Source organism: Trichosurus vulpecula, chromosome 3 (genome assembly GCF_011100635.1).
Source record: "Trichosurus vulpecula isolate mTriVul1 chromosome 3, mTriVul1.pri, whole genome shotgun sequence".
Taxonomy (NCBI): Eukaryota; Metazoa; Chordata; class Mammalia; order Diprotodontia; family Phalangeridae; genus Trichosurus; species Trichosurus vulpecula.
Window position 1 is genome coordinate 183,027,653 of NC_050575.1, and position 22,287 is coordinate 183,049,939.

Below are 22,287 nucleotides of genomic sequence, written 5' to 3' on the forward strand. Positions count from 1 at the left end.
TTCTGTTATTGCTTCTTGGGTTTTCTTCTTATTGTCTAGAAATGCTGTTGATTTTTGCTGGTTTATTTTGAAGCTTGGAACTTTGCAAAGATACTGATTTTCTCAATTAGCATATGTGCTTATTCCCTAGTATTTTCTAACCCTATCATGTCAGGGTTAGAAACCATATCATATCATGTCATATCATCAGCAAATAGGAATAATTGTTTTTGTTGTGTTTTTTTTTTTGAGGGGGGAAGGCAAGGCAATTGAGGTTAAGTGACTTGCCCAAGATCACACAGCTAGTAAGTGTGGCAAGTGTCTGAGGCCAAATTTGAACTCAGGTCCTTCTAACTCCAGGGCTGTGCTAAACTCACTGGGCCATCTAGCTGCCCCTAAATAGGGATAATTGTATTGCTTCTTTACCAGTCTTTACACTTTCAGTTTCTTTCTCTTGTCTTCACTTTACTCCTCTGTTTAATGAGAAAGGTTCTAGTGTATCCCTATTGCATAAGATGCTTGCTTTTGTCACTTTTTGTTTTTTGATAAAGGAAAGGTCCCTCTATCCCTGTTTTGTAGGACTTTTAGTGTAGATGATTATTGTACTTTGTTGAAGACTTTTTCTGCATTTGTGTAGATAATGTGGTTGTGACTATTATTGTTCTTAATATGGTAAATAATATTGATTTTCTCATTTTGAACATTCCTTTCATCTTGGTATAATAAATCTACCTTGGTCATAATGAATGATTTCTTAGATGAGTTGCTGAAGCATGTTGGACAAGATTTTATTTAAAGTTTTTGATTTTAGTTTGCTCATGTTGTTGGTCTATAGTTTTCCTGCTGTGCTTTATCCTTCCCTGTTTTAGGTATAAGATATTTGTGTGCTTTGGTAGATTGATTCTCCAGATATTTTATACATTTTGTCATTATTTGGAATGAGATTTGTCTCATAAGAGGAATCTGTGGTAGGGCATGTTCTTTTATCAGTTTTTCAGAACAATTTCTGTAATTGTTCTTTTAAAATTTTCTAGAATTGTCCTGTGAATCTATCAGAATCAGAATTTCCTTCCCCCCACTTCCCTCCAATTTGGTGGTTTCTTTATAGCTAGTTCTTTTTCCTTTTCTGACAGTGGATTATTTAAGATCTCTAGTTGGTTTTCTGTTGATTTGTGCATTTTATATTTTTGAATTCTTTTATTTTGTTCTTGTTTTCTTAGCATAGTAGGTTCTGATGATTTATTTCTTCTGGTCTTATTGTGATTTTACCTTGTTCATTTCCTATTTTGTTGATTTGATTTTTTCTGTCCTCTTTTTAGCCAGAGTGACTAAAGGTTTATCAATTTTGTTATCCTTTTTTAAAAATCAACTTTTAGCTTTATCATTTGTATAGCTTTTTTGTTTCCAGATTATCTATTCTGTAATTTCTGATATTTCTTCTTTTGTGATTCTTTTAGGTTTTTTATTTGTTGGCTTTCTAATATTTTTAATTGCATTGCATCATGGCATCTTGAGAGTTGGAAGGGGCCTCAAAGGTCACCCCATACTTGGAAAAAGAATCCCTCCTACAACGCATTTGATTATCTCTAGGGTTTGCTTGAAGTTCTCCAGTGAGACACAAGTCATTAACTTTCAAGATGGTTCATTTCACTTATAAATGGCTATACTTATTAGGAAATTTTTCCTTATATAAAGTCTAAATCTATCTCTCAGAAACTTCTATTCATTGCTCCAAATTGTTTCCTGTAGGAACAAGATGAACAAGTACAGATATAACTTTATTTTAAAATGTAAAAACATATTCTTGACCATACGAAAACAAGGGGCGGGCATATTTGGCCCACAAGCTATAGTTTGCCATAAATGTTCTACCTAAAATGTGGTGGTCAGAACTGAGTACAGTACACCAAACGTGGTCTTACCCTGGAAGAGAATATTGGGACTGAACATCAGTGTAACAGATGCTCACTAACCATCCTTCTCTAATCCTAGAAACTTTGTTTCTCTTAATGTAGCAAAAAAAAATCACGTTAACTTTTGTTGATATCACACTATTTGAGTTTGTAGTCCAAAAAACTTTCTGGCTCTATTTCAGAAAAACTGCTACTTAATCTTCACTATTGTACATTTTTTTTTTGAGTTGTAAGGATTTACATTTATCCCTATTATATTTCATCTTATTAGATTAGGCTCAACTGTATCTAAACAATTCCCTGTTCTAACAGGAAATGTTGGTGTGGCATGACCTGTTATTGATCAGCTTCTTAGCTCTTTGTGGTCACTACTTCCTTTTCTAGACGTCCACTACCCACCCTTTAATAATACATTCTAGAATCTAGAAAAGAACTACTGTCAAATTTCCTTGTTTTCTAGTTCTCTTTCTTCCTTTTTTGGAAAATCAGGACAACTCTTGCCTTTCTATCCTGTGGATTCTCTCCTATTCTCTATGATCTTTAAAAGATTATTTATCTTTTGTCTTTAGTTCTACTATTTTCTAATAAACAAAAATCATTTTCTCTTCCTCCTACACCTTTTCCCCTCTCTCTTCCCCCACCATTGGAAAAATAAAAACAAAATCATTACAACAGATATGCATTGATATTCTTGCATTGATCACATCCAAAGTATGTATCACATTCTGTTCTCTGAGTCTAACATCTTTTTGTTAGGAGATAGATAGTATGCTTTAGCATCAATATTCTGGAATCAAGATTGGTCGTTGTGTTGATCAGAGCTCTGTAGCTTTCAAGGTTTTGTTTTGTTTTGATTTTGTTCATTTTTTTTTACTGTTTTGTTGTTATTTTATAAATTGTTCTATTGGTTTTGCTCACTTCACTCTGTATCAGTTCATATAAGGCTTCCCAAGTTCTCTGAACCCATCTCTCTAGTCATTTCTTACAGCACAATGGTATTCCATTATATCATAACTTGCTTAGCCATTCCCAGTTGATGGACACCCTCTTAGCTTCCAGGTCTTTGACCCACCCACACACACAAAAAGAACTGCCATAATTTTTTTTTGTATATATGGGACTTTCTCTTTTTTTGATCTCTTTGGGTTATACCGCTGGCTGAGAGGGTATGCACAGGTTAGTGATTTTCTAGCATAGTTTCCTGTTTCTTATGAATAAGTCATAAAGAGTCATTCCCTCTCTATATTAATAATTCGCCTTGCATGTTACTTCTGCTTTGTTCTTTTGTGTATGGACATCTGTGGCCATGTGTTTTCTTGTTGACTTCTTTCTTGAATTTTTGTCCTCTGTGAATTTGTAGATGTCCTTACTGCTATTCTTCTTCCTAAATTGTAGTTACTTTCCATGGTTTTGAATTTGGTAGATATATGTAGGCAGTTTTTTCCATCTCCCTCCCTTTTTGCTTTAAAGTCTTTTCTGATTAGATTTTCAAGACTCCAGACAAATACATTCTTGACAGCTCTTGTTAGGTGCATTTTATCCCTGACCAAGAACCTGTCATTCCTGTATTTTAAGCTGTATTCTAGAAGTCTAATTCTATTCTCAAATGCCATTTTCTGAACCAGCTTTTCACTTTCCAAATCTGGTATACTCTTTTAAAGCCCTTGCCTTTAAGTGGCAGCCATAATGAAAACACCACCTATTCCTCTCTTATCCATGGCTCCAAAATCTTCCTCATTGCTTTCTAGATTCCTGATGTCAGTGCAGTTGTGCACCTACAAATCACCAAAAGTGGGCAGTAGTCATTTGGTTTGACAAGGCTTGAGGAGTTCTCTGTCTGATCTTGGATCCATACCACAGCAAGAGATCAGACCTTTTTCTTCTTGATATCAGGTCTATATATAGTCATTTCCCTATCCTTCAGTGACAACCATAATGACATACCATACTTCCTCCAGTTCTTCCTGGACAATCTCTCTTACCTGAAAGCAGCTATGATTCCATATCTTCATTTCTTGAAGAATAAGCGTCTGCTACCTCCTCACAGAGTTCAGCTTCCTTCTTTTGGGAAAGAACCTCGTAGCTGTTGATTAGTTAAAAGTATTCAGTTTATCTGTCTTCCCTTTTTCCACTGTGTCACATTCATTGCCTCCTCCTATCCCTTTTTTCTTTTTCTTCACATCAAAAGCCCTTCTCCTGGTTTTTAAGGAATGCTTTTTCCTCCCTGAAAACCTGGAGACTTAAGAAGCATTTTTTAAAGCTTTTACAGAGGCATATTTGCTTCAAAGATATAGCAAAAACAAGTATCCAGACCTAGTGGTACACGACTGTCATTTCTACTATTGGGGAGGCTGTGCCTGGTAGATCATTTGAGCTTAGAAGTCCTGAGCTAAGTTGGTCTGGTGTCTGTGCTAAGGCTGTGACCAATATGGGGGATCGCTGGGAGTAGGTGGCTGCCTAAGGAGGGGCAGACTGGTTGTGGGTTGGAATTGGAGCAGGCCAAAGCTTCCATGCTGTTTAGTAGTGGGATTGGGTCAGTGAGTGACTGCTGCACTTCCAGCCTGGGTGAAAGGGGAGATCCAGTCTCAAAAAACAAACAAAAAATTTAAAGCACAGACATTTTCCCCTAACATCTTGAGGACATGCTTTTGGTTCATTTCCCATATCACACTGGCCCCACCAAGTTCATACCCAGATGCACTCTGCTGAATGGTTCTTATCTCATTTACCATTGACCTGGGTCTTGAAGGTCACTCCTTGCTCCTTAGGGTGTCAATGCTATAGTAACTGAAAGGTCGTACTGGAGTGCTGGGATCCCTTCCTGACCTTTTGTTTGGGCTTCACTCCCTTCACGTAGAACAGAAAAGAATAAATTCAGAAGCCAAAGACCAAGGCCCACTTTTCAATGCCACATGGCCCTGAGGGGAGAAGGACCCAAAGCCTTCAAATATGTACAAATAAGACAGGATAAAGAGAGGAAAGGGACAAAGATTTTGGAAGTCTGAAGAAGTCTTCTTGCAAACGATGAGACTTTAGATGAGATTTCAAGGAAGCCAGCGGGGCTAGGATGTGGAGATAAGGAAGGAGAGAGTTCCAGGCATGCAACTGCTCAGAATATGGAAATAGCCAATGAAAATCCTCAGACCCTTATACTGTGATCTCTCACTGGATACAGGACGCAAGAGTCTGAGAATGAACAGAGAAGCAGAAAGGACTGAGGCAAGTAAGAAGCATATGAGCCCTTTTACTTTTTCTTCTTGAAGGGAAAACAGCTTGTATTTTTTCAGCACAAATAGCAGACATATGGTCATGGCAGAAATGCAAAAATCACGCACTGTACAGGTCTCAAAGATCTTCCTGTCCTCGTGTTGAAGTGAGCTCCTCAGTTCTCTGTCAGTTTTACCAGTAGCTGCTCTGAAGCTCTCCTGTGGGTAACTGCTTTTGAAGATCTTTACCTTTCTTTTTGCCAGTACAGCATCTCCTTAGCTCCATACCAGTACCTGGAAAACTACATCCAACTTCCTTTCCGTCTTCTTATTAACATCTTAAACTGTCTTACTTCAGTCAGTCAATGGCATTTATTAATAACTGGGGATACAAAGAAAGACAAAGAACAGCCTCTGCTCTCAAAGAGCTCAGAGTGATGGGGAAGGCAACATGCAAACAACTATGTACACTAAGGCACTAAGATTAAATAGGTCTCTGAAGAAGATGGGGTTTTAGATGTGATTTGAAGGAAGCTGGAGAGGCTAGAAAGTGGAGGTGAGGAAGGAGAGAATTCCAGGCATGGTAAAGAGCCGAAGAAGAGTTGGGAGATGGAGTGATTCACAGAATTACCAAGGTGGAAGAGAACTGAGAGGACATCTAGTCTCATCTGTACCTGAACTAGAACTCACCCCTATAACATATTTCTCGAATTCTTTTCTTCCTCTTCCTCCTCCTCCTCCTTGTCCTTGTCTTCCTCATTCTCCTCCTTGTCCTTGTCCTCATCCTCATCTTCCAGCTTTCCTTCCTTGTTTCTCCTTCCTAGGTTCATCTGCTTGAGTTCCCCTCTTCCTTCTGCTGAAATTCTCTTTCACCTCAATTCCTCCTCCTCCAACAACTTACTCTGGTTGACCCTAGACTTAGATTTTATAGAGAGTCAGACTTGGCTTAATGCAAATTTAAAACTTCCTAACAATTAGAGTTACACAGACTGGAACATGGTGCCTCAGTAGGTTTTGGGTTCCTCAACATCGAAGGTCTTCAAGCAAAGACTGAATGACCACTCATTGGGTATATGAGGATTTTTGTTCATGTATGAACAGTACTTTTGAAGCCTCTTCCAGCTCCAAGATTCTATGATTATATTGAGCCATGGTCTGCCTTAAAAGAAGTTCTGCCCCTTAAGGTGAGAAAAGAGTGACTCAGTGGGCTGAGATGATGCCCTTTCCCTCAAGAAAGGACATGGGACTAGGTTCTCCTGTCTAGCCTCAAGTCTTAGAATTTGAAGTCTTAGCCCTAAGTCCCTAGAATTTTCCTGGGCATCCCCACTTTTTTTCATTATTACTAACCCCTCTTTCATGATGATTGTTAGATGCCTACTCATTCTAGTCTCTGTCTGTCCTCCAGGCCTGAAGCTGAGCCTAGGGGTCACCCTCATCTTTCCCCAGCTGCACGTACTACAAAGTCAAATGCCTGGGGTTTTAGGATGCTGTTGCTCCCTTCAGATGGGAGAGTTCTTCAGCCCCATCTCCCAACCCCATACTCACTTGCCTTTGTGGCTTGGGACAAAACAGGGAGTTGGGCAGAGGGAGGAACTGGGCTGATGAGGCCCCTCTGGCTGTCCAGAACTTAGACCTCCTGGAAATATACTGGACCCAAAAATAGACATAATTTTAAAAATAACTTGGGCTGGGTTTTTGTTTTGATTTTTTTTCTTTTTTCTCCCTGCTCTTTATAAATATGCAGCATTGGGAAAAGGTCAGGGCTGAAGGGGGAAGAGGGGAGGGACTGTGAGTAGAAGCAATAGTTCTAGGCCCCTTAGCTTAGAATTTGGGCAGGGGACATCCTTGGTATTACCTACTATTTTATTCACTAACCTAGTCTCCTTCCCCACCCATGCCCATAAAGCAGAGGAGCCTTGCCCTTGGAAAAGAACCAGTGGTGAACTTTGTATGGGCTTCTCTTAGGGTGTAGTTGGTGTAGCCACAGTCATAGGTTAAATGTTCATATAGGGGTAGGAAATGCAAAGTTGAGGGTATAGGGAATGAAAAGGTTCCAGAAAATAGAGAAATTTCCTATGGGAAAGGTCCCATAGGATAGGGCAATTATTTCTTCTTGTGCTGCCTCCCTAAATTTCCCCATTGAAAGTATTATAAAATGCCCTCCTTCCTCTAACCCACTCCTGTTTAACCATATTAAGGGAGACAGAACTCCAGGGATACCAGAGTCACCCTCCTTTAGACCCATTTCCTGACCCAAGTTGAGTGGTTTGGTCCATGTTGTTAAGAGGGGAATAACCCATCCCAGTGAACAAACCCTTCTTCTCTCTCATCCTTACTCTCCTGCTTCTTGAAGGGGTGAGGGGGGAGAGGTTCTCTTTTCTGGGTATCCTGCCTAATCTGTATCTCTTGGAGTCAGTGTTTGTGTAAATGCTCTAAGCTGGGAAATATGTAGCTAGAGAGGCAAGCCAGGGCCTTTCAGTGGGTGTGGCTAGCATTGCCACAGCCATAGAACCAATGTGGGGATGGGGGAGGCTCCCACAGCTTTGGTGGCTGTCTTTCTGAGGGTAGGAAAGGATTTATTCTGAGCCCTAGATGTCCCATCTGGAAGCAGTTTCATCTTCCTGGCACCCCTTACCCCCTCACCCCAGGAAGCTAAGGATTGAAGAGATAAAGAGGTAACAGAAGGGTGTGTCGGTGGGTCCTATAGTAGGTGCCTCAGGAGTACCTTAGGTAGGACTAGTGCTAGTTTTGTCTTCTCAGTCCCCAGACAAACAAATACTGATAGTCATTTGTACTCCATCTCTAGTCTCCTGGGAGACAGTAGGAGGGTTTCATCAGTGCCCATCTCCATTGCTTCCCCAGGGAGCTTCCCCTCCCTCAGCTGAGTTTGTGCCAGTCTCTGGTGACCTTTCCATGGTGTGTGTTCTGCAAGTTGGATGCAGTGGTTAGAAAACATGTGCATTTGGATTACACCAGGCCTTTTCCCCACAGAATGACCTACCAAGGTCAGGGGCTGGGCAGAGTTTTCAGTCCCCCATGCCTCACCCTTGGACCCCTAGCTGGCCAGGCCCAAATTCAACCCCCTGCCTCCCAAGGGGGCCAGCCTGGGGTGGAGCTGCCAAAGGGGAATGGAAAAAAACACCAGATCAGATCAGACTGGCATGTGAATAGCTTCTCCTCCTTCCCTCCTCCCCTATCCCCATCCCGGCCCAGGCCCTATTGGGAAAAGCTGCTCTGGATTGCACGCAGACCTAACCAGCTCTGCTTGGCTTTGACTTTGTCCCTGAAAGCTCCTGGCTGCCTGGGAAGACAGTCTGTCCATCCCCCACCCCCACCCCCTCCTCCAGGCCTAGGAGCAAGAGGACACCGAGCCCTTTCCCATTAGTGTTCCATGAATGCCCCTTTCAGGCTGTGGAGTTGGAAATAGGCATTTCCTTTTGGGGAAGCATGGTCTTTTTTTCTTAGTAGGTACCTGGTTCTCCTGATCTGGTAGCTCCCGTCTTCAGGGCCATAAACAAAATGTTAATAGCCCAAGAGATTTCAGAGATCATCTACTCTAGCTCCCTCATTTTACAGATGGGGAAGGGAGGGAGATGGACTTGCCATTGGTCACACAGCTAGCTAGTGGCAGAATTGGGGTTCAAATCTAGGCCTTCTGACTCCAAATCATGTTTCTGGCTCTAGGTTTTAGGCCCTGGACCAGATTTTATATAAACTCCTAGAAATCCCTGTTTATAGACTCAGGGAACTTAGAAGCTGGCTAGAGCCAGGTTGGTTAGAGCTGACTAAGAACAGTATCTGCCAATCCCTAAGGCTCTTGGGTTTTCACTGGAGGTAACACTGTCTTATGAAAGGTGGGGGAGAGCCTACCCTTGGGACTGACTCAGAAGTGGTTGAGTGGAAATTTGCTAGATTTGAAGTCGAATTTGGAGCTTTGATTAGACTAGGTCTATGGCACTGGGCAAATCATTTTGGCTCTCTGGACTTGGTTCCCCATCTGTAAAATGTCAACTTCACAGCATGATCTAAGTCCTTCTAGCTCAAAATGCAGTGACAGTAAATTCGATGACAACATATAGCCATCCACTCCATCACCTGCATTTTACAGGTTAGGAAACTGAGGTCCACAGAAGGAACATGATTTGCCCAAGATCACACAACAAATTCAGGGCAGAAATGCAGGAATTTGTTTTTGCTCTACTATACATGCTTATAACAAGGACTTTTGTTTTCTTTCCCAGTGTGGTTTGGTGAGAAGATTTATCTTCTTTTGAAAAAAATATCAGGCAGCTATGTAGTGCAGTGGACACAGCACAGGCCCAGGAGTCTGAAGAACCCAAGTTCAAATGTAGCCTCAGAGACTTACTTGCTATGTGACCCTGGGCAAGTCACTTAACCCTGATTGCCTCCCAGAAAAAAAGAAAGAAAAAGAAAAGAGTATAAAATTTAATTTAAAAAACAAGTTAGGGCAGAGTCAAGACTGGAACCTGTGTGTTTAGAATGTTCAGGGAGGAGAGAGCCTAGCTACTGTGTCAACTAAAGGAAAGGGGTGAAGAGGTCAGGGTTTTGCTGAAGGGTCCTGGAGAAGGATCGAAGGAGGTTTTAATTGCTAGGGCCCTCCTGAGAGATGCTGATGGTAATGGGGGTAAATATAAATATCTGCATCCTTATCTTTACATACCCAGAAAGGTTCTCTGTCTCTTCTTTGAGCCCAACGACTTGATGGGGAAAGGGAGAAGGGAAGAGAATAAACATTTATATGGTACTGAGTCTGTGCCAGGCACAGTGTTAATTTACAAATATTATCTTATTTGATCTTCACAACAACCCTGCCAGCTAGGTCCTGTTATTATCCCCATTTTACAGTTGAGGAAACTGAGGCAAAGAGAGGTTAAGTGACTTGCCCAGGGTCACACAATTGGTGTCTTAAGTGGGATTTGAATTCAGGCATTCCTGACTCCAGGCCCAGTGCTCTATTCACACTGCAGCACCTAGCTGGTAGAGCTGAGGCTTGAACCCTCATCTTCCAATTCACAAGTCCAGTGCTCTTTTGACTATCCCATGTGGCTTGTCTGTTTGAGCAAAGTTTCGGAAGCCCTCCTCTGCTCGTCCCCTCTCTTTGATTTTGTGTTCTCCGGTGGTGTGATTCTGTGTCTCTCGTCTGTGTGTCTGAGCACTCCATCACATGTCTATCCTCATCTTGAGGGCACACTCCCCTTGGCAGAGCAGAGAGACCTCCCCTCCCTTCCCCCACCCCATCTGCTGGTCACTATGGAATCCAAACCCAAACACAATGGCATACAGAGGGAACAAGAATAGCTTTTCTTCTCCCTGTAACTGTTTCTGTCAGTCCTGCTCTCTGGGATCAAGCTCCTTCTTATAGTTCTATAGATTTAGAGTATGGATGGTACTGCTCATGGGGGAGGCTCAAAGGCCCTGACTTGGCAGAGCCATTATAGGGTAGAAGAGAAGCACCCAGACTCCAGGGCTGAGGGAGAGGGAGCGAGAGAGTTGATTTTGAGCAGGACATGGATTTAACCTCTCTTCCCTTTAATCTCCTCATCTACAAAACAAGGGAGTTGGACCAGGTGATCTCTAAGGTCCTTTCTAGCTCTCCATCCCATGATCTTCTTGTGCTGAGATTTGTTTGAATGTATGAATTAATGATTGAAAAAGCAGTCATTAAACATTTACTATGTATAAAGTCCTGTATGTCTTTACTTGAGTCCAAAGAAGCATGAAATGTGTGCATATGCATGTCCATATATGTATGGGACACATGAAGGTGTGTAGCTGTGTTGGGGCATCATGGAAATAGGTGCTATAATAGCCTAAGGCTCTGATCCTGTGGGAATCTCTGTGTCTCCTAGACTAGAAGACTGGACTTCCTCTTGATTTCCTCTGGACCTAATGGATCAGGAGGCAGGCAGCCTACTCACTGCTGCCATCCAGTTCCCAGCCTGAGACCAAGGCTGCCCTCCCCATGGAGGCATGTGTGACACAGGTCCTTGGAGATGTGAGGGATAGGGGAGGCCAACCACCTCCCCACAGCCTGTCCCACTCAGGAAACTGGAGCCCCCACCCCTCTTGGGAAGAATCCTATATCCTGCTTCATTCTTCCCAGAAGGAATTTTGTTGGCATGGCTGTGTAGACAGTTTGGCAAGTATGAACTCAACCACATGCCAGGTGCTCTGGTATGCATAGTAGGGGTGAGATCATTGTGGGCTGGAATAGGATAATAGGATTACAGATTTAGAGCTGCAAGAGACCCTAGGGACCATCTAGTCCAACCCCCACATTTTACAGATGAGGAAGTTGAGAGGCCAAGTGACTTGTCCAGATCATACAGTAAATATGTGAGATAAGATTTGAACTCAGGTCTTCACGAATCCCAGTTCAGCACTCTGCCCACTTACCCACCTACAACCCTCAAATAATTGGGGTAGGTTTTATGGAGGGGGTTGGGAAAATAGGACTGAGAAGTTGTTCTTTTTTAAACATTTTACTTCATAGGGCATCATGCAAAAAAGAAGTCATTTCCCACTCGAAGCTTCAGTTATTCCCATATATGAGGCTCTGGCCCTTCTGCCCATATGTGGGGAGGAGTATGTGAAGAGAGGGTTGTGACTGTGGGAGGTATGAGTGGGGGAGATCTCTGTCTCAGACTAGAAAAAAATCTTCTGGTTAGTTCCCCAGTCAGATTCAGAGCAAACACCAATCCAGCTCTAGGGATTTAGGATAAAGAGATTTGGTTCCAAGGTTTTCCAAGGAGTGACCTCCTTCCATTTTCACCCCAAAGCAACCCCAGCCCTGAGGTCCCTCCAGGAATGAAGGAAGTTGAGGTGGGGCTGGGAACCTCCAGAGAAGCTGGATTCCTCCATAATTTGACCCATGGGGCAGCGAGAGGGAGATAAGAGGGAGCTCACCTTCTCAGGAATGTAACTTTGCTTAGCTTTCCTCAGGGGAAGAATGTAGTGGGAGCCCCCTCATTCTCCACCCCCACCCTGCGCTCTAGAGAGCAGCAGGAATGGGGAATGTGGTGAGGCTGTGTGAAAGTTGTACTGCTAAAGAGATGGGAAGGACCCAAGAAAAGAGCTGCCCCGTTCATCCTCCACCCCATGGGCAATGTCACCTTGCATCCTTCTCCTTCCAGTCACCACAAGAGCTGTTTTCAGTACTCTGACGTCTCTCTGGACACAAAGCCTTAATCAGTCTACCTTCCGAAAGCCCTCTAACTGTAAGGGGACAAGGCTGACATGGAGAGAAATAAGGAGAGGGGAAGAGAGAGAGTCAGAGAGTGCAAGATCCTGGAATGGGGGTTCAGACTTAGAACATCTGATGTGCCTTAGAAATCATCCCATCCAAATCCCTTATTTTAGAGATGAGAAACTTGAGGCTCAGAAAAGGGATGAGGCTTAGCACAAGTCACACGAGGCAGAGTGAGGATTGGAACCCAAGTCCTCTGAGTAATTCTGGTGTTCTTTCTATCACATCACCACTGACTTTCTCTTTGAGGGATCTTGGTTATAGGTTTGGGAAGAAAATAAGTGTACTGGGGTGGTGGGGAGTAGAATAAAGCAAGATAAACCTCTTTTCATCTCCCTGCTCCTCCAACCCCAGTGATGCTTTCCTGAGAATGAAGACCCAAGAGGCTGTTTGTAGGGCTATTTTCTGGGAAGAGATAGGGTCAGAATGAGAAAACTGCCTCCTATGGGCAGAGCAGAATTACTCAGCCTAAGTCTAAGACCTAAGTCTATCCTTTGGCAAGTAGACCCAACCTGGGCCAAAATCCACACTTGTCCAGTGTTGCATGACCTAGGAGGGGATTGTCTTGGGGGGTATTGGGATTAGAGAAGGGCTAGATCCCCCAGGGCAGGCTCTGGGTCTCTGTCCCCCCCCAACTCTTCATCCTAAGTGTGGGGGTGAGGAAATCCATGAACCTAGATGCTCAAGAACAGTCTCCTTGTCAGACATACTTCATCTAATAGATGCTGGAAGCTTTGGGCAGAGTACCATGGTACCTGACTGGAGAAATGTAGCTTTCTCTTTGGAGCAAAAATATTGCTGCAAACATTACTTGGGTAGAAGAAGGAGGATAATGATCAAAATATTATAGGTTTAGAGATGGAAGGGATTCCCTGGCCCAAACGCCTAGGGGAATCAGGAACTGGGTGAAGAATTTATTTTCTAACAATTTATTCTTGTTGACTTTCATTTTGGGGCCAAATAAGTGTATATGCCTAGAAGGGAAGACCCTGAGGGTACTCTAGCCCTTGGGTCTTTTACCTAGAGAGAAAGCAGGAGTCTGTATATTCCCATCCCCCTGGGGTGGGGACCCTGACTGCTCTGAACATGAGAGGTAGTTTTTTTGGTTCAATGGCCAGTGCTTTGGGGAGAGGAGGATGCTGACTAGGCAAGGAGCAAACCTCCTCTCTCTCTCTCTCTCTCTCTCTCTCTCTCTCTCTCTCTCTCCCTCTCCCCCTCTCCCCCTCTCTCCCCCATCCCCCCAACACCAGGCTTTTTTGACAGGATGATGAATGGGGAGGTCCTCTGAATAAGCTAACTGCTTTGAGGGGGAGGGGAAAGACATTCCAGCCAGGGTCCCCCAGGCTTGTAAGATACTAGCTGATAGGCCCTGCTGAGTCTTCCAAAGCTAACGGCTAAATTTCTATGTGAATAATTTGGGCCCCTTTTCAGTCAATTCCAGACTAGGGTAAGGTAGGACCTACTGAGAAATCCCTTCCTTTCCCTTCTTTCCGTGATCCTGAAGTGTTTTCTGTTCCTGCTTTGATGACATCAGCCTCCGGTCTAAGCTATAGACTGAGCCCTAACCACAATCACAAACTAAGATGAACCACCCTACCCCCCTTTATCGATATCACCTGTGTGAGTTGTCCACAAGGGAACCAGGCCAAAGAGTGGCCGTGGTTTGGTGCAGTCGATCTCTGATGCTAAGGGATAAAAGATACACAGAATGTATGTCATAGAATGTCATCCTGGAGAGGAGATTAGAAGGTCATCTCACCCAGAAGTGTCACATGCAGCCCACAACATTTCCAAATGCAGCCAGAACTTGATTAAAATGTAGTTCCTATCTGATCTTAATGTGCTGGTGTATGAATAAAAAAAAGAAAGAAATACATAAAGTGTGTGGTTTTCTAAGCCAACATGCGACCCACCAAGATCCTTAGGTGTGCTTTAGCACCCCCTGTTTCCATTTGAGATTGACACTACCAATCTAGCCCTCTTTTTACAGATGGGGAAATAGAGGCCCAGAGAAAGGGAATGGCTTGCCAAGGTCACCTAACAAATTAGTGCCAGAACCGTTCCCGTTTCCACTGTGCTTCCTCAGAAAAAATTATCTGTTAGAGGGAGAACCCATGTGAACGAGATTACAGGTCCACCAAAGTATAAGAGCGACTGCCTTATTAAACAGTATGGATGCTACACCACAGCATGAGCAAGTCCTTGGCCTAGAGTGTCAGATGGATAGAATGACAAAGCCCGGCAGAGAGATGCAAGTCCTTCAGGGGACACTGACAGTCCAGAGAGTTAGTGAGAGTCATCATATTATGAAATCATAGTTTTAGAGTTTGAAGAGATCTTAGCAGCCATCCAGTGAACCCCTTCATTTTACAGAGGCTCAGAGAGGTAAATGGTGTGCCCGTAGTCACACAGAGAGTGTCAGAAGCAGAATTTAGACCTGAGTCTTCCTCCAGATCATCTCTCTGCCTGCTGCTTCTGCCTCTTAAGTTATGTACACAGTCTTGTCAAGGACTTGTCCAAGCCTTGTCAATCTTTCAGGGAGGAGGCTGATGGGTTTGGGGAAATACTGTAGCCAGGCAGGCACTGGCCCAGGTAGTCTTCATTGAGGAGATACTTCACTCCCCTTACTGTTTTCCTCACCTGTATTTCTTCTGTTGCAGCTTTTTCACGTGGCCTATGTCCTCATCAAATTTGCCAACTCCCCGAGGCCGGACCTCTGGGTACTTGAGAGATCCACAGACTTTGGACTCACCTACCAACCTTGGCAGTACTTTGCCTGTAAGTAGACTGTAAGCTATGACCCTTGACAGGAGGGATGTGATGGTGGAAGCCCAGGAGAAGTGGGACCTATGTCTGCAGGCAATCTGGAGGGTAAACCTGCACTGTCTCCCCTTTGTGAGGGTCTCTGTGGTTTCATGAACACAGCAATGACAAAGCGGGCATGGGAGATGCCAGAGTGCTGCTGCTACACATCTCAGCCCCAGCAGCCCACGATGCCTGGTATTTTGGCTCTCGCTGTTGCCAAGACTGTGTTTATAGAGTAGGGGCCACACTGTCTGCTTCTTAGGTGACTGGGAGAGTGGAGCATCTTTGATGATTCCCACCCTTACACACTTCTCTGAGTTCTCTTCTTTCTTTTCTGAAGTACTCACTTTGCTGTTCAGGCCTTTCTGGCTTACAGGGCTGCCCTTTGGGAGTTCCATGGTCTAGTCTTGACTTTGCCACTGACCTGCAGCAATCATTTCACTTTTCTGGCTCAGTTTCCCTGTTCTTTAAAATGAAGGCTGTAGATTAGAGTGCTTCTAAATTCCCTTTCAGGTCTACCATTCTTTATTCTTAAGTCCCTTCTGCTTCCTAGGTTCCGTGTTGTAATTTTCCTTCCATATCTGACATTTTATGTTCTCTGTTCTAAGGGTTCCTTCCATTTTAGACATTCTTTATTCTAAGATTCCCTCCTGTTCTGACATTCCATATTCTGTGTTGTAAGGCCCCTTATCACTCTGACATCCATGTTCTAAGGTCCCTTTAAGCTATAATATTGTGTGACTTTATCTAAAAAGCCCTATTCCTATGGCTAGCATAATTGTAAACTTGGAGAATATTGCCTCTGGTGACCCATATTTCTCTCCCTCTTCTTTATCTTGATTCCCTCAGTCCCACCTTGAGGCCCTAGGGACCCCTTGTCTAGGAGGAGAATATAAATAAACTTCCTCCCTCTGAAGTATTCAAGGCTAAATAGGTTTTCTCTTTCAGGGGTGTTTCCATTTTAAGAGAAAAACCTGGAGAGCATTACTTACACCTTGAGTTATAGTTCTGGCCTGGACTTGCTTTATCTTCCCACTAGTCTATAAATCTCTGAGGGCCTGGACTATATCATCTTTATCTTGAATCCTCCCCACTCTGAGCCTGATTGCCCTGTGCCTGCGCACTCCTAACACATACATATCTCAAGAAACCAACTTAATTCACCCAAGATTTAGTAAGTACCTACTATGACCAAGGTATTGGGTATGTACAAAAGCAAAAATGAAGCAGTCCCTGCCACGGTAGGGATTTATTCTGCTGATGAGATAAAAAGACAAGAATAATATAGGTTAAATTAAAGAGAGGGGGAACACTATCCACCTCAGGCTACAGGAAAGGCTTTCTGGAGGAGGTACCACTTGACTTACAATTTTTCTCTCCTCCCCAACTTCTGCCCTCATACTACAGACTACAGCATATATATTCACTCTCCCTCAAATACTCTAATGTCTAATTTCCTCAGCCTGCTCCAATGAGTTATGCCTACACCCCCACCTTTGAGTTCAAGAATTCTGAAATCTACCCCTTTATCTGGGCAGCAAGGTGGAGCAATAGATAGAGTACCAGCCCTCAAATTAGGAGGACCTGAGTTCAAATTTGGCCCAGACACTAGCTATTTGTCCCTGGACAAGTCACTTAACCCTGTTTGCCTTGGTCTCCTCATCTGTAAAATGAGCTGGAGAAGGAAATGGCAAGCTACTCCAGTGTCTTTACCAAGAAAACCACAAATGGGATCATAAAGTCAGACATGACTAAACAGTAACATAATGGAAAAATGATGGTCCCTTTAGAGATGCAAAAAGGTTCAGCTTTGGATAGTTGAATCTTAAAATACTAAGTAGATATCCAGCAGATAATTCGTTCAGGAAAAATTAGCATTAAATATATAAATATATAGATTTGGGAATCAGCTGTGTTGAGAGGTTAATTGAATCCAATGGGGGCAGGTGAGTTCACTAGTGGAGAAAGGAAAAAGAGATGAGAATGACCTAAGATGGAAAACAAGTGAGAAAGTCTTTCTTTGGAAAAGGCCAAATTAGGCTCCACCTTTTCGTTGTGGCCATGTTGCTTTCTTGGTTTTTTCTACCTTCCGGTGGAATCTGGAGGGTTCCTAACTCTCCCTGACACACCCAGGCCTGGCTCACACCATCTGTTCTCCTACAGCATCCAAGAGGGACTGCATTGAGAAGTTTGGACTTCAGACACTAGAGCGAATCACCAGGGATGATGATGTCATCTGTACCACTGAATACTCTCGCATTGTACCTCTGGAAAATGGGGAGGTATGGCTGTGGCTGGTGGGCAGAATGGAAGATAAAGGGGTATCTCAGGTGGTGCTAATGGAAGTGTAAAGTATCAGGTGCAGTCACTGGGTAGGGACTTAGGAGAGGGGGAGGGATGAGGCAAAGGCCTCAGAGTGATGGAGTTGAAGAGCTAAATCAGCTGTGGAAAAGGTTTCAGAAAATCAGGTACAAAAATGTCTCAGATCGTAGACTTTAAATGATCCCCAAGCCCTCTCTGAGCTTTCTGCTGAGGCATTAGGAATAGCATCCTGTGTCTGCTGTAAAGATACTTGTAGCCCACACACAGACTCTTTCGAAAGCCCAACCTGTGTGCTTTTGTTTTCATTTGGCTCACTGCCTGAGTTCTTTTAGGCCCTGGCATATGGCTCTCTACTAGAGGTGGAAGGAAGAGGCACAGTCCTCTGTTTGAGGGAACCTCCAGCCTGAGAGAGATTTTAGCACCTGTTCTTGGGGACCCTACTCAATGGGAAATAGTATGAGAGAGGTATATGTCCTTGGGGAATCTGTGACCTGAAGAAAACAGCACCAGCCCTTGGGGTTCCCTTAGTCTGAGAACTCAGTGTCAGCCTTTGGGGTGAGGAGAAAATAGAACCTGTTCTTAGGGGAGCCCTTGTTTTAGTGGGGAAAGGTAACCTTGCCCTTCCTTGACGAGAGACAGAAATCATGCAGATGCCCACCCAGGAGCATACATGCCTACCAGGAGCATACATGCCTACCAGCAGCATTTGGAGCTATGGAGTTGAATGCAGATGGGCATGGTTGGCCACCTCTGCTTCAGGTGCTCTGTTTCCTACAACTTTTGAACTTTCCTTTCAGATTGTGGTATCTCTGGTGAATGGGCGTCCAGGGGCCATGAATTTTTCATACTCCCCACTCCTTCGGAATTTCACCAAGGCCACTAACATCCGCCTTCGTTTTCTACGCACCAATACTCTTCTTGGCCACCTAATGGGGAAGGCGCTACGAGACCCCACTGTCACTCGCCGGGTGAGCCTCCCACCCATAGTCTGGGGACGTTTAGGGAAATTAGGATGCTCATATTATCCCCCAAGGAGGGAGACCACATGCTTGGTCTGCAGTTTCATGCTTGGCTGGGATTCTCTAGGACAATGTGCCAAGCTCAAATTGAAATGGATCCCTGTTGCTGCATGTTGACTTAGAAAATCTCAAATTAACATTATCTATGTTGTATTTTTATTTGTTAAATATTTCCCAATTGCATTTTAATATAGTTTGGGCAGCACTCGGGAGTTCTACAGGCCTTGAGTTCAATACCTCTTCTCTGGGAAGCCTGTTGCCTAGAGGATGAGAAATTTTTACCAAAGTTATATAGCAAGGACAATGGTAAAAGCAGTGTTTAAGCTTAGGGTTCCTACACCCCCACCTAGGACTAATTTTGACAGGCCAGTCAGTGCCCCACACTGAGTACTCCCCTGTACTAGTCTTTGCGGGATTCCTGGTCTGAACAAGAATACTGTAGCCCCACCAAGCCTCGAGAAGTTACTTCTTATAAGCTTGGCCATTCAATTCTGCTAAAGGCCTAAGGTGCTTGGTGAATGGGAGGGCAACAAGGGAGATGCTGACTTGTCCCACTGTTGCAGTATTACTACAGCATCAAGGATATCAGCATTGGGGGTCGCTGTGTCTGCAATGGTCACGCAGATGTCTGTGATGCCAAAGATCCCACAAACCCCTACAGGTAAGAAGACCTTGAGGTCATATTCAGTCTTTTCTCCCACTCCTAGTACATATGTACACAAGTGTGTTTGCAATCAGAAGAACACTGAACTGGGAGTGAAAAAATCTTAGCTCCTTAGCCTGTGACGGTGGGCAAGTCATTTAGCCCCTCATTTTCCCTCATCTGTGTAATGGACTAATTCTGTCTGTTCAACCTAACTAACTTGTCTGTTGGGAGAATCCAATATGAGAATGTATCTAGTGTTTGGTATACTGCAGATCTTCCCTTCCTATGGATGGGGTGATTGTGTTTGCGTCTTATATGTGGGTGTGTGTTTGTCCCTCATTATGCATCTGTATAAATGTTTGTGTGTATGACTGAGTGTCCATATGTGATGGATCAGTCATTTCCTCAGTGCTGGTCTGAACTGTCAGACAATCTCTATTTTTCCCCACCCATTTTGCTTCCTGTTTTGTCCCCACCCTGCCTGTTCTGTCCTTATCAGAGTCTGTTTTCCATGGATTTAGGGTGTTTATGTGTTTGGGGAGATGAGCTTGGAAAACTAATGGAAATCGGAAGGGGGAACAGCAGGCTGGGACCACATCTGGGAATCTGACTCCCTGGAAGCAGGGCGCTCATTCAGACTGAGGTGGCCTCTTCCCACCACAGACTTCCAGAAATCAATCTGAGGAGGCTTGGAGCCAGGACAGATGAAGCCTGCACAAGCTCCCACCCACGCCCATGTCCGGCAAATTAGACCCCTACACAGGCAGCCTCTGTTTCCAGTTACGTCTCAGCAGCTGGAATGTGCCAGTCATGGCCATGGGGGTGGGGGGACTGTTTCTATATCATGGGCACAGATTTATTCTGGGCATCAACTGAAGGACTGCAGAGTTCTTGATATTAAGGCCAAGTCCTAACTGGGCTTTAGGGAGGGGTGAGTGGGTGGGAAAACAACCTATTACTGATATCAGGAACTGATGTCAGGGCTAAGAATGTGAGGTTAGAGGTACTCAGTCTGGATAGAGTCAGGGTTTTCTAATTGGGTCCTATTTAGCCTCCAGTCTCAGTCCAACCCAGACTTTTTCTTCCTCTTAGCTCCCCTAGTCATGGAGGAAGCCAGGTCCCACTGTCTGCCTTTGCCTTTATCCTGGCCAGGCATCCTGAACTATAATAGTCCCCTGGTTTCTCAATCAAAGAAATCTCATAGGATCAAAGAATCTCAAAGTTGGAAGAGGCTTCTAATATAACATCCTGCCCATACAGGATTCTTCCCTATAGCATCCCTTATAAGTACCTGGCTTCTGTTTTGGGTCCTCTAGAGATACGGAGCTCATGGCCTCATAAGGTTAAAACCAGCCTGTCCTTGAGTGCTCCCAGTGCTGATTCTTGGTGCCTGGGGAGCCAACCCAGGGCTGGAGAATTTTCACAATTTCTCAGCTGATTCTTGGTTGTTTATGCATCTGGTAAGTGAGTAGTGCCCATAGATAATCCAAAAACCACTCTGCCTATTTGATCCAGCTACTTCTTACTCTTCCCCAACTGGTGGCAGTGTATAAATATGGAATGGGAGGTGAGGAGTGGAGAAAGGGATACAGCAGATGCCAGATAATCAGGTCCTAGATGATTGAGACAGAGCTCTGGAGAGGGTGTTGGACTTGGAGTTAGTAGAGACCTGGATCCTGTTAACAGATTTTTTTTTTACTGAGCCAGTCTCTAACCTGAGAATGCTCAGAGCTGCACAAAGCAGGCCTAGAGACGGGAGTGCCAGTAATCCAGAAGTTTAATTAACCAATTTCAGAATGAGGAACGTTTTCCTAGCTGAAGTAAAAGCACAGGTTATATACTTAAATCACAAATGGGGAAGGAGAGGGAAAGGTGGATTACAAGCAATCATTTAGTGGTTTCCCATGAGAAACCCACAAATCCCACAACACGATAGTTTTGGAGTCAAGTCTTTGGGAATCGAGACCACTTCCCCTAGAGTATAGAACCAGAGTCCTGTGATGGGAATAGGTTTTACTATCTTTGATTCGCTTCACTTAAGGTCCAGTGATTGTAAGCATTGTCAGAGTTTTGATTAATCAATTTAAGCTGCATTGTGAGCTCTGATTCCCAAACCAGAGAGGCAGCTCTTGAGAAAATTAAATTATTAGTGTATTCATTACACATATCATATCGATTAATATGAAAATTATACTTCCCTTCTCCATCCAAATCATACCTACTCATGACTGTTGTGTGTGTGTGTGTGTGTGTGTGCTTGGGCACAAATTTAAAGTTTTTTGCAACCTAGCCCCTTCCTACCTTTTTACACCCTATAGTCAAGCTACACTGGTTAATTTGCTGTTCCTTGAAATAGGACATTCACACCTCCAGTTTCCATGCTTTTGTGTTCTTTGTCCCGCATGCCTGCAATGCTCTGTCCCTTTACTTTCTTGACTTCCTTCAAAACTTAGCTCAAGTTTTACCTTCTGCAGGAAGGTGACTCCCAGTCATCCCAGATGCTAGTTCCCTTCTCTTTGAGATTATTACCTTCTATGTATTCTTGAACGTCTATAGCTATATCTGTTTTTCTGTCTGTCTGTCTATCTATCTGTCTATCTTGAATGTACCTAGTTATTGACATGTTGTCTTTCCCATCAAAATGTAAGCTCATTGAGGGTAGGGTCTGCTTTTGCCTTTGTGGGTCCCCAGTGCTCAGCGCAGTGCCTGACATATAGTAAGTGTTTAATAAATCCTTGTTGAATGACTTGAGTGTAATCTGACCCTGAGCCTCACTGATTACTGATTACATTCAGTTTTTCTGGAGATGCTTGGCTCCTCTTTGGAACAGATTCGGGGAACCTTGTCCTTGACCCCAGAGCTTTCCTCCTTTATAGATTTCTGGACCTCTGATCACTGGCCCAGGACACTGAATTCCCTTGACCTTCTTGACCCCTGGACATGCTTGAATTCCATGTTTTCAGATCTCTTACCTTATCCCTAGTAACCTTTTCACCTTCTCTTGGCCACTGCCACAAGTCAACTCTGGGACCTCCTCCTCTTCCCCTTATTACATCCTAGCCATCTTTGACTTAAGCAAGTCATTCACAAGGAAAAAGAAAATTGTCAGTTTAGAAACAATATGGCAGCA

The 22,287-nt window shown here is 43.8% G+C and overlaps 1 protein-coding gene across 1 annotated transcript in view; it reads left to right on the plus strand.

The window, feature by feature from the left end:
- The window catches only part of LAMA5 (laminin subunit alpha 5), a 95,243-nt gene that overhangs the window by 12,654 nt on the left and 60,302 nt on the right, over positions 1-22,287 (plus strand). The window contains exons 2-6 of the mRNA XM_036749893.1: positions 15,026-15,143; positions 15,291-15,365; positions 17,334-17,452; positions 18,290-18,460; positions 19,075-19,172. Coding sequence (XP_036605788.1) covers positions 15,026-15,143; positions 15,291-15,365; positions 17,334-17,452; positions 18,290-18,460; positions 19,075-19,172 — 581 coding nt within the window. The remainder of the gene's footprint in view (positions 1-15,025; positions 15,144-15,290; positions 15,366-17,333; positions 17,453-18,289; positions 18,461-19,074; positions 19,173-22,287) is intronic.